We start from the raw sequence: 11,269 nt of genomic DNA on the forward strand, positions 1-11,269 counted from the left end.
CCTTTTGGGAGCTGGGAGATTTCAAGTTCAAGATTTTCCCTTGATCAGCTAACCAACCTCTCAGATCTCTCAACCCCTCAGCTTCTTCTAAGCTCATCTTTCGCTAGAGTTTGAAAACTGAAGAGCAGTTCCACTTCTTTTCCATGAGGGACCCAGGCTGCCAGAGGACACATCTCAAAGTACTTGGTTCCCTATTTTCGACAGACTCCCCGACCCGAGGCTGAATCTGGGCACAACTCTTCATGGATTCCCGCTAACGTCATAATAAAGATCACCAGCCCCTCCCCCCACCTTGGTGGCATTTTGCTGTTGAAGCCAGCTAAGAAGAGAGAACACCCTTTAAAATAATTGTTTGGACAAACTTTACTGCAATAAAACAAATGTTTAATTTAATTCGGAATAAGAGATAAGAAATAACTCTTCAATAAAATATATAAAAATATACAAGGAACCCTTTCAAAGGGATAAAAGTATACTGTGGGGTGGGGGCGGGGGTGGGAGGAGATTGATAGATAGATGAAGTACCGGGGAGTAAATGGGCTGTTTGACAACACCATTTTTAGCAAGTCAAAACATGGCTTTACCCTCTGCCCCCGACATGTTAAAAAGTATATAAATTTTTCTAATAAGTTTAGCACATACAATAGGTACACACACAGAGAAAGCATGATTTGTTTTTTCTTTCTGGATCTATTCATTGTTCAAGAATATTTAGCGTATAGGTAATGGTTACAAGATATATTCTTTTTTAAAAGCAGAGAATTAACTACACTCCCCGCCCCCCAATCACCTTTGCAATGTGTGAGGACTGACTCTCGTACCTAGTATTTCACAGAAGCCATCAATTCCGCCGACAGGCTTTAACTTTGTACTCTCCAATTATCTGAAATGGAGTTAAGCAACAGCCTGAGGAGGAATTAGGAAGTACTTCCAAGCCCCACCTTACCCCAAGGTATCCTTAGGACTCATCTCATCTCCCCAACCCCCTTTAAATGATCTTACAAAAAAAAAGTTAAAACTTTAACAATCTGTAACAATGTGTAAAGAGGGAGAAATATAGGGACGAATATGGTAGCACCTAATCAGTTTTTTTAACGCATGTAAAAATGCCAAAACGTGATGTGTCCCTGTCATTTTGAGGAGTCTCTCCATTATCTCATTCCTATGCGTGTTTCTAATTCTAATCTTTGTTTTCCATAAGCACAAGGCAATCATATCATCAAAAATCACCAAATTGTCAGCAATTGTAGCAAATCAGGTGGGCCTCCTCTGAGAAAAGACAAATGGACGTAGACTCTTTTAGGAAGGTGATATATAGGGGAAAAAGTAGATACTATGCATATAAATTTTGCCTTTCCAAATAATCTGAATTTTTTACGTCTGCTGTATAAAAAAATGTATTATCTTTTATTACATATATATTTATATATAAAAACCATCAGAGCCAATCTTTGTGAAGGGAGGGGGGGGAGGCATCTAGAAGATGGCACCAAGAAAATGGGACTCGGTGCCTCCAGCCTAAAGAAATTCGAACTATGTCGGTGGCCCCTTTTGCGGAGCAGGAGTAGTGGCTTGCTACTGCCTTCTTGGAGGGGGGGACCCATTTAAACACACATCCATCCATCGTGGAGTCTATGGAGCTGGCCTTCCTTAGGACAGATGGTACATGCCGTATCCAACCGGAGTCGCATAGAGTCCAACGGGCGGGATGGGGAGGACAGGTCTATGGAAAGGGTAGGACGCTCCGTATATGGATGCTGCTTGCAGGGGGGAGTTGATGGGGAAAGGGAGGCTGAAGCCAGAGGGCAGCATAGGTTTGGCGGCCATTTTCAGCTTTTCCAGTTCGGCCTCCTGCAGTCTTTTCGCCTTGGCCCTTCGGTTCTGGAACCAGATTTTGACCTGGGTCTCTGTGAGGTTCAGAGAGCTGGAGAACTCTGCGCGCTCTGCAATGGAGAGGTACTGTTTCTGGCGGAACTTGCGCTCCAGAGCAAGGAGTTGGGACGTGGTGAAGGGGGTGCGTGGCTTCCGATTGGTCTTGTGTTTCCGCAGGGTGCAGGCAGTGGGGCTCATGTGTCCTAGAGAACAGAGAGGGGGTGCATTAGCAAAAGAAGTGGCTTTCTCTCCAGGTGTGCCCACCCCGGCCTGGCCCGCACAGGCCCTCCTCTCTCCATCTTTGAGAAAGGGCCCTCCGTCAAAACTGCAGGAGAAGTACCATATGTAAATGGATAAATTGCTTTATTTTAAAAAAACTGAGTCTTTTTACAGAAAGTTTGGGGATTCAACAGTGCACAGAACTAACTATACGGGAAACCACAGCATAAAGGATAATGGAAAAATAGAACATCTATGACCGGAGCCTTCCTAGGCCAAGGGAGCTGAGTGTTCTCTGAGAAACAAAACCCCCTCTCTTCTGAGCTTAATTTCTCTGGTCTTTAAAATGCGGGCTGGGTCCATGATAATCCTCACTTCTCTAAGATGCTGAGATAATCCCGTAAGAAGAAAAAAATGAAGAAAAGGTCCTATAAGCTGCGCTTGGCCCCCTCTCCACACCGGGGAAAAGTTGGAGTGCATCTGCGTATATATCAATGTAGGATAATCGTGCAGATAAGGTCTGCGGGGAAATTAATAGCATCTCTGGATTGGAAGCAGCCCCGTGCGATAAACAGCCACACAGCTGTCATTCCATCCAGTCTGCAGATTATAAAACCTGAACATCATTTTACAGATCTGAATGTGGGATAAGTTTGTTGGCCGGGTGCTTCTGTGTAATATAAAGTTTACTAATAAGGAGGGAGAAATTAGCTCGCTCATAAATGTAAATGTCAGGGGAAATCATATTGCCTCAGTTGAGAGCATGTGATGACACCTTATTCATCTCTCCCCATTCTCTGGTTTAGAGCAAATGTGTAAATGATTAGTTTGTCGCCAGGATTTAGAAAGAGGGAATAACAAGCAAAACAAAGGTAGGCCAACCGCATCCAGACTCCATATTTAAAATGGATTCAATTATAGGACTGGGCAATCTTGTGATTCCAGAGTATCAACTGACTTGGGGCTTCTTTTCCTCAAAGGGAGGCGGGGGCAAGAGTATGGAGCTGAGAGGCACAATGCTAAACAATTAATTTTCTGCATTTGGCTTTTACGAGCTATGCTAATTTTCCCGAAGTAGCCACAGTAGTAACTCCAAAGTACTCGTGGGGAGAGAATGTCACATTTCTTGTTTAGTTACTTCGTTGGCCCAAGGAAGAGTTTACACTTCATACTTGAGGGTGATATGAACAAGTCCCATCCAACCTCCGCTTCCAACAAGGAATGGATTTGTCCTAATGTGACATTCTGAACCATCATTTTAGTGATGGAAAAGAAAGCAGCAGGTTCTACAATCAATCAAAACCAGGAATCTGGGTGAGGGATGGCCAAGAAACTACCGCAGAAGTGTAGATTTTTGCATAGGCTAATCCCTAAATAAGCCGGAGAGCAGGGGCCCCTACGTCTACTTCTTAATTTACAAATAAACTAACAAAGCACCTTCTGGGACTCAGGGACCCATTTCCACCCTTTAATAACCTGACCTAGCACTCTGGAGGACCTCAGCTGTCTCAACTCAGACACCAAGCTCCTAGTGCCTAAGCCTGGTCCTACGCTGTTTGGAAGGAACTTTGGGCCCTGATCAGTCATCCAGGCTGCTCCCAGAGGCTGCATTTGAATTCTAAAACCTAGACTACAGGGACTGCACAGGAGTATCATTGCCATAAAGTTAAGAGGCTTCCTCGCTACCCTCCCCACCCCTGCGGCCCCATTCTAAACCAGCCAAAGGATGGATGCGGTTATACAAACCAAAACAGCAGTTACCCTACTTCCTCCCAATAACAAGCCTGGCCAAGGCAGGAGGCTCCCTCCTGCCCCAGGCTCCTGCCCCTGGGGCTCCCACTGCAATTTCCAGGCCCAAAGCACCAAAGGAACCACTTCTTGTTGCATCTTTAAATCCTTTCTCCAGCATCTCGGATTTTTCTCTCCAGAAGGTCATACCCAGAGCCCAAAGCTGCCTTACCCTCTAGCAGGAAAGCTCATCACCTTGGGGACGGGGTGGGGGTTGTTTACAGAGCAAGTGGGGAACTGGCCAGCCCACTACCTGAAGGTCTAAAGAAGTGAGGATTTCTGATCTCTGGACACCACTCTCTGTAAGGCCCGAATCCTTAATGTGCTCACAGACACTGACCCAGGCCTAGAAATCCATGGGCACTCAATACTTGTCTAACGAATGTAAGTTTCTTAAACTTTCTGAGCCTCCGTTTCACCATCGATAAAATGGGGAAATACCCTGCAGTGTGGCTCCGACTACTAAATTTTACAATGCCCGGGGCCCTGTCTACTGCCAGATGGGTGATCATTAAGTATTCCCAAGGTTGTTTTTTGGTTTTTTGGCCAAGCCCAAACTCAGGGTGTGCTGATTCCTCTGAACTCTGCTGAAACGTCCTTGTCTGTTACTGCAGGCCAGCTGCAGCGACAGGGATCAGATAAGATAATGTGGCGAAAAGTGCTATAAAGCACTGTGCAAACTAGAGTTTAAATTCTTTGAGTCCTTAATCTCCACACCCTTTGAATCTTTCGGAGTTTCTAACAGGGTGGAGAGCTACGCCAGAGGGGACAGACACTGAGGCCTGGGTACGTGGCCTTGTTTTGTTCACAAAATACTGTGCCTCTTGAGTCTTGAGGGCTGACTGATGGAAATGGAGAAAGGTGTGGTTCTCCAGGCTTTGGGAAAGGTCCCTCCGCAGACCCCTCTCTTTCTCACCTCTCCTAAAGGTGCACTGGGGGTAGACAAATCTTAAAGGCTAGGAGATGAAAATAAAAGAGGCTACAGGGAATGACTTCTCCAAATTCAGAAGGACCCAGGCTCCCCCAAATAAATGGCTAACGCTAGAGGGGAAATCAATTCTCCTGGGCCTGCATGCCCGCTGGCCTCATTGGCAGGAAGCGGGGTACAGGTGTGGAGACCTCCCTTTGGTTTCTTTGGGGAAAGGGATCAAAGGTGCTCAGGGCACCAAACAGAGGAGCAGAGTTTGGACACCAGGGCCCTTTGCCTACTTCAGCCATTGTTGGTGACCTGGGTCAAACAAGTTCAGTCCTCCTCAAGCCCGGTGTCTGTAAAGGGGATAACCACCGGCCCTGTGCCTCTGCCTACACTCGGGGTTCCAGCGATGATCAGGATCTGGTGAACGAATGAGCATCACTTTGTCAACTCTCAGGCGCTGCTGGAATGCTGTTAATTATTACTATGAGCCAAGCGGAGCCCTCGCCCCGCGCGCCTGACCCCGGCCCGCTCCCAGCGAAGGCACTGGCTGCGGGGACGACCCAGACTTTTCGCCTCGGCACCAGTCTCTGCCGCCATCCCTTCCTGGGATCGGGACCCAGGGGGGGCGATACTGACTTCTGTCCAATACTGGGTGTTAGATTTCTGCCAGTCTGTCTTTACGATGAGGGCACAAGTCGCTGGGCTGTGAACTTTGAAAGGAGGTGAGGCACCTCCGCCTCTGCTTGGCACATATTCGAGTGCTCATGAAACGTGGATTCCCCTGCATTCTTCGGACAGACACCCGCCGGACGGTGAAACAAAAATAAGCAAAATGGTTGGAGCGCAGGGCCGAGGACTGGAGAAACCGATAACCCAGCGACCCGGCGAACCCAGCTAGGTTTCGCCCTTCAAAGACCAGCGATTCCTCAGTCGTGGCGGATACTTTGCACAGCTAGGGGATCGCGAACACGCGCCGCGCGGATGCCAGACCAGAGCTCCTAGGCTTGCTTTCCCGGGCGTAGAGTGCAGAGGGGTCTCCGTCCCCCCAGCCTGAGACACCGGCCGCTGGCTCTCTCCAGCACCCCACCCCCACCCCCCACGCCNCGGACGCTCACTCACTCGGCGGCGGCGAGTATCTGCCGGGCTCCTGCATCCACGCGGCTCCGTCTTCGGAGTTTTCCGACTTCACCGAGGCGGTCTCGAAGGGTTTGACCAGCGGCCCGGGGCTGTGAGCCTCCCGGGCGCCGTGTCCCGGCAGCAGCAGCGGCCGCAGGGTGGCCCCGGCGGAGGCGCTCTCGGCTGGCAGCGGGGACGCCTCCTTGGGCGGCTTCTTGTCCGACATGAGCGCCTCCACGCTAAAGGGCAGGCTGGAGACCTTGACGCGGCGCTCCTCCGCGGCCCCCTCCGCGCCCCCAGGCCCCGGGCCCGGCCCAGCCACCATCGCCGGGCCCTCCTCATCAGACGAAAACAGGTCATTGCCTTTGGACGGAGAAGCCATGACTTCTCTGCCCTACGTAGCTCCCGGCGCGCGACTCCGCTGGCAACCCGGCAGCGGCGACTCAAACTTTTTTGGGGGGGAGACGGGAGGGGCGCGCCGGGAGCCGTGCCTTTCCTCCAAGGGGAAGTGGGAGACTCGGCTCAGCCAATCCGCGCCGGCCCTGGCGCTGACGCCACAGACGCTCGCGTCTGATTGGCTCTCCGGGAAGAGGCTGGGGCCTTTTTTTTTTTTTCCTGTTTGAAATAAATTAGGAGTTAATTACAGAAGCAGTCAGCAGAGTTGTTATTAGGCGATCCCTCAAGGGTTATAATCACGCCAAAACTGAAAAGTCCATGGCGTAATTAAGGCCGATTATTTAAAGAGGAAGTTCGCCGAGTCCCATTTCTTCTCTCTTTTGACCCCTTTTTAAAAAGGCATCTCGCGCCCGTACCACTTTCCCCAACCCCCACCTGCAGAGCAAGTTTAAAATCGGCAACTCACACTGCACAAACATTTGTGAAGCTCCTACTGTGCGTGGAAACTGGGCTAACTTTACAGTTTTAGGAGCCAGCACTGAAAACGGGCCGGCATCCCTGCTAAAGGAAATGATACAGACATGGCGCTTCTAAGAGTATCTCGCTATTGGCAAACGCCCTACAGCGAAAGCTGTTACTGTTAACTCCCCTAAAGAAGGGACGTGGGGAGCCCGAAGACGGTCAGGAACTGGTTTTCCAAATAGTTTCGACTGGAAAATTTAAAGCAGTGGTCCCCATCTCTTCCACTCGAAACAAAACCAGCGCACGCTTAGAAACTAACCCGCGCGCGTTTTCTTTCCCTTGAATCTCCTTTGAGCGACACCCGGATCCGACCTTTTCCCCAAGACTAGGTGTATTGTGTGTTCGTGCGTTTGTTTGAGCCTATGTTTGTCATGTGTTTTGGTGCCAGTGTTTGCCTTCAAGGGGGAGGAGGAAGGAAAAGGCGCTGATAGTACTTAGTGCTTCCCTTCCTCTTGCAAATCTCAGAAATACCGGGTTCTGCGTTTGCACACCCCAGGCCTGTGTACATTTTTGAGAAGCACATTTTATTCATTGCACCTGGTTAAAAAAAAAAAAAAAAAGCATAGATATCCCCACCCAGCCCCAAATTATACCCTGGGTAATTACATCTCAAAGCCTTAGTGATGACTGTACCGGCCCAGGGACAGGGGAGAGGGAGCTTAGAGTACGCAGAGGCCTTGGATCCCTCCGCAGGCCACCCGTCCAAGACCTAAGCGCTTCAAGTGACCTTCTCCAGGCTGCAGCTACTCTTCCCTATATCTCAACGATTAACCCAGAGTGATGAGATAAATAGAAATCTACCAGCTCAGGGCCTGTACACAGCAGATGCTTGCTAAACAGTTCCCAGCGCCTTGGAAGGAGGGGACATGGTTTTTAATTACTGAAATGATCAAGGCTTGGAGGCTATCTCCCAGTTCAAGAATCTTAGAGACTTGACCCCCCCAATACCGGCTCTCTGAAGCACTGCTTTCTTCACCCTAAACATCTGCCTGGGGTGAAACTGTGCTGGCGAGGATACCCTGAATAGGCATGATCTGAATCTTAGGGGGGGGAAATCAGTCTGCACTGGCCAATTAATTCACTTTGAGTAGAACTGTTCTGAAAAGGCTAAAAAGTAAATAAGTCCTAACCACAGTCTTCTAAAACCTCCAGGTCCCTCTCCCACTGAGCACGTTCTCCCACCCCCACCCCCACCAAACTGGAAGCTCAGAGAAAGTTAAAAAAAAAAAAATTAAACTATCTGGAGATGTATGCATTTTCCCCTTGAGTCATACTTGATGATAGTTGGGCTGATATGCATCTCAAATACAGTACAGGTAAATCCAGATTAAGTTCTGTGCCTTCTAGAGGTACCCGGCAAGGTGTAGGCTATATATTTTGGAAGCAAACCTGAAATTCGTTTAGCCCTAAGCTGCCAAAGTGTACAAAAGGGTTCAGCTTTCAAGTTGGGCTGTACCCAGGGCACTGTTTTATAATTGTTCCTGAAAACACACTGCTCATATTTGTCAATTTAGGGGCATACAGGCTCATTCCCGGGAAAAATGGAAAAATCAATACTTCTATAGCTCTTTTCATGAACTTTTCTGGGACAGAAGCCGAGTTTCCCCTTACTACTTTTAGGTCCTGATGTCCAGACAGAGAAATAAAATTATGAAGCTAGAAAAAGGAAGATAGTAGAGACAAAACAAAATAAGTGGCATTCAGAAGAGAAAAAAAAATCCGGGATGCCAAGGTCTGGCCATCAAATGAGCAGGAGAGATGCCCAGAGGGCGACGAGCCTGCTCACCTTGTCTCCTGTGCTCCCCATTCCCAGCTCCCTGCTGGGGTGGGGAAAATTCAGGAAAGGGTCTCACTTCTGCTGGTGAAAAGGCAGAACCTCAACACAACTCTAGCCCTTGATGGAAAGCCCCTTCTGTGCATTTGCTTCTGCGATGGCGGCCTTGTCTGAACGTTTTATTCACCTCTTCCTGGCCACGGGACCTTGGATGTGGTACTTCGCCTCTCTCAACCTGCTTGTTTATTTCTAAAATGAGAGATAAGAATCCTTACCTGGGCTGGCTCTTATAGCAATCAAATTAAATAGGCTACAGAACGTCACTAGGAGGTGCAGGGGATCAATACAAAATATTATATATCAAAAGCAGTAGCAATTTATCGAATGCTTTCTCTCTGCTGGATATCCGAAACGAGGCTCATCGCCAGCTTTCACGGAGTTCACGATAGGTTCTTTGTAAAATCTCCGGGGCTGAGAATTGTGCGTAGCCTTAAAGGTGTCGTTTAGGTGTAGTCCCTGGGCTTGAGGGCTGACTTTGGCGTTTAGGGGACATTTAGTAACGGCCGGTTCCTGGTGACGTTGGCGTGACTGCAGTATTTGTAGGCAGGAAAGTGGGGTTTCAAAGGGAACACAGCACGAAGCGTCAACTCTGCAAGATAGTTTAGTACCTGTCCTCCAGAATCTCATTTGTTTCTTCCAACACACTGCTCCGGGCGGAGATTATTTTCCCTATTTTACAGGGAAAAGATCAAGACCGGGAAGAACTAAGCGTGCAACCCAAAGTCACGCAGGTTGTAAGTGGGAGACCCGGGGATCCCCACGCGCAGCATCAGCACTGGGCCCTATACACAGACCTCATCCCCCCAAGTCCCTGCACTTCCCGGGGGGGGTTAGCACGTTTAGGAACCCTGAGTGGAGCAGCAGCGCACGCGTACCGCAGGTCCCAGGGCAAAAACGCTACTTGCAAACTGGGGTGGATAACGCGCGGACTCTGCGTTTGCAACCCCCAGGACCGAACGCTGGCTCCCGGCAGCTAGGAGGAGGCGGGGGAGGGGCGGAGGAGGGGGCTGTAGACGGGCCGGNTCGCTCCAGGAGGAATGACAATTCGCCCTAATGGGACAACCTCGCTCCCAGAGGAGTGACAATTCCTCCTAATGGGCCTCTCGTTAGCGGCCTATTCTCCCGAACCCGGTATCAGAAGCGGGCAGACACGCGGGCGCCAATGTCCGCCTGGAATTCCACAACACGGCTCCCCCACCCCCGCCCCGCATCATTCCCTGTGTGACCTCGAGGAAAGGGCTGCTCCTCTCTGAGCATTTTTTCTTACCTGTGTCCTAAAAAGTAGGAATGAGGGCAATCCGACCTTAGTGGGGTGGGCATACTTCCAGGCACTTAAGAGATCATTTTCAGAGTTACGGAGCTGGAAGCTGGGCAGCGGGGAGGAGGGTAGATTGGCATTCAGGGTTGCTTCCTGAGGTTGTCTGGGGGGACAAATTCCATGCTTCTGAAGTTCTGGACGCTCCGACCGGCTTACTACTTCCCTACTTCCCGTGCCCACTGAGATCACAAGCTGGGGCCCCAGTGGGCATTGGAGAGAAGGGTCCTTTGCCAAAGCTCTGCAGATGCCACAAGGCTCCCTGAAGCCTGAGCTTTCATTAGCTTCCCATTTTACAGATGAGGAAGTCGGGGTGCAGGCAGGAGCAAAGCTGGCCTGAGACCTGCTGTGGGGCGGGCCTACTTTGACAAGGTGCCCGGGACAAGGATGTCCTCCATGGGAGTGGAAGGTCCCACAGTCTAGAGGGGGGTGGGCCCACTCCTGGAGCCTTCCGGTTGTTCTTCTCCGGCAGATGCGAGGGTTGGAAAAGGGGAAAGAGCTATGAGTTCCGTTTCTTCTCTAGCCCTAGGTTCAAATCCAGGCCCTGCTTCTTAGCATTTGCCATCCATCTGGGCCTCAGTAACCTTGAGAAGCGGCAGGCTAGTATCCTGCTTACAGGATTGCTGATGAAGGACTAGGTGAGAAGGCTGACCAGACCCGCGTGTAGCACAGAGTGTGGCTGCATTAGGCACCGCGCTCACAATGAGTGGTTGTAGTAATCCCATCTCCGGCATCCTGGAGCTGCCCTGGGTTTAAACAGGGTTGAGCCCTGTATTTCTCAGGGGACAGCGGATAAATCCCTTCATCTCCTGGGTTTCCTCGTCTGTCCTATGGAAATGTCCAGCATTCAGTAAGGGTTGGATATTACTGGTTCTTAAACCATTACTGATATGTTTACCTCCTTTTCAGTAGATCTGCCTGGCACCATGCACATCTGGGGGCGCATGACCCAGCATTGGATGATCTGAGGCATGAGTCTGCAACTCTTTTCAGCTTTGGCCCTGCCCCTCCCCCTCTTCTCCACCCCAGTTGGTAAATGGGAATAGCCACCCACCTCTTGAGAGGGAAGCGGATCGGAAACTCCCTTGCGTGAGGGATAGGGATTGAAAAGGGAAAAATTGGTTTAGACAAATGGTTGGGCTCAGAGGCACCTCTGTTTCCCAGCCCCTGGGCACAGCTCGCTGGCACCCTCCCAAACCCTGCTTGCACTGGGGCTGGAGCAAGGTTCCCAGTGCAGGGCCCAGGCTCTGATTTTCCTGCACAGAAAGAGCAAAGGACTCACTGAGAGGGT

At 50.1% G+C, this 11,269-nt stretch overlaps 1 protein-coding gene across 1 annotated transcript; it reads right to left on the reverse strand.

Moving 5' to 3' along the window:
• Positions 1 to 362: 362 nt before the first annotated feature.
• MSX2 (msh homeobox 2) lies at positions 363 to 6,379 on the reverse strand. Its single transcript, XM_077757283.1, has 2 exons — positions 5,915 to 6,379; positions 363 to 2,075 (listed from the first exon to the last, which is right to left on the reverse strand). Exons 1-2 carry the CDS (start codon positions 6,291 to 6,293, stop codon positions 1,651 to 1,653), a joined length of 804 nt encoding a protein of 267 aa, XP_077613409.1. The 5' UTR covers positions 6,294 to 6,379; the 3' UTR covers positions 363 to 1,650.
• Positions 6,380 to 11,269: the final 4,890 nt, after the last annotated feature.

The sequence above is a fragment of the Crocuta crocuta genome, unplaced genomic scaffold, assembly GCF_008692635.1.
Source record: "Crocuta crocuta isolate KB4526 unplaced genomic scaffold, BGI_CrCroc_1.0 scaffold131, whole genome shotgun sequence".
NCBI classification, from domain to species: domain Eukaryota; kingdom Metazoa; phylum Chordata; class Mammalia; order Carnivora; family Hyaenidae; genus Crocuta; species Crocuta crocuta.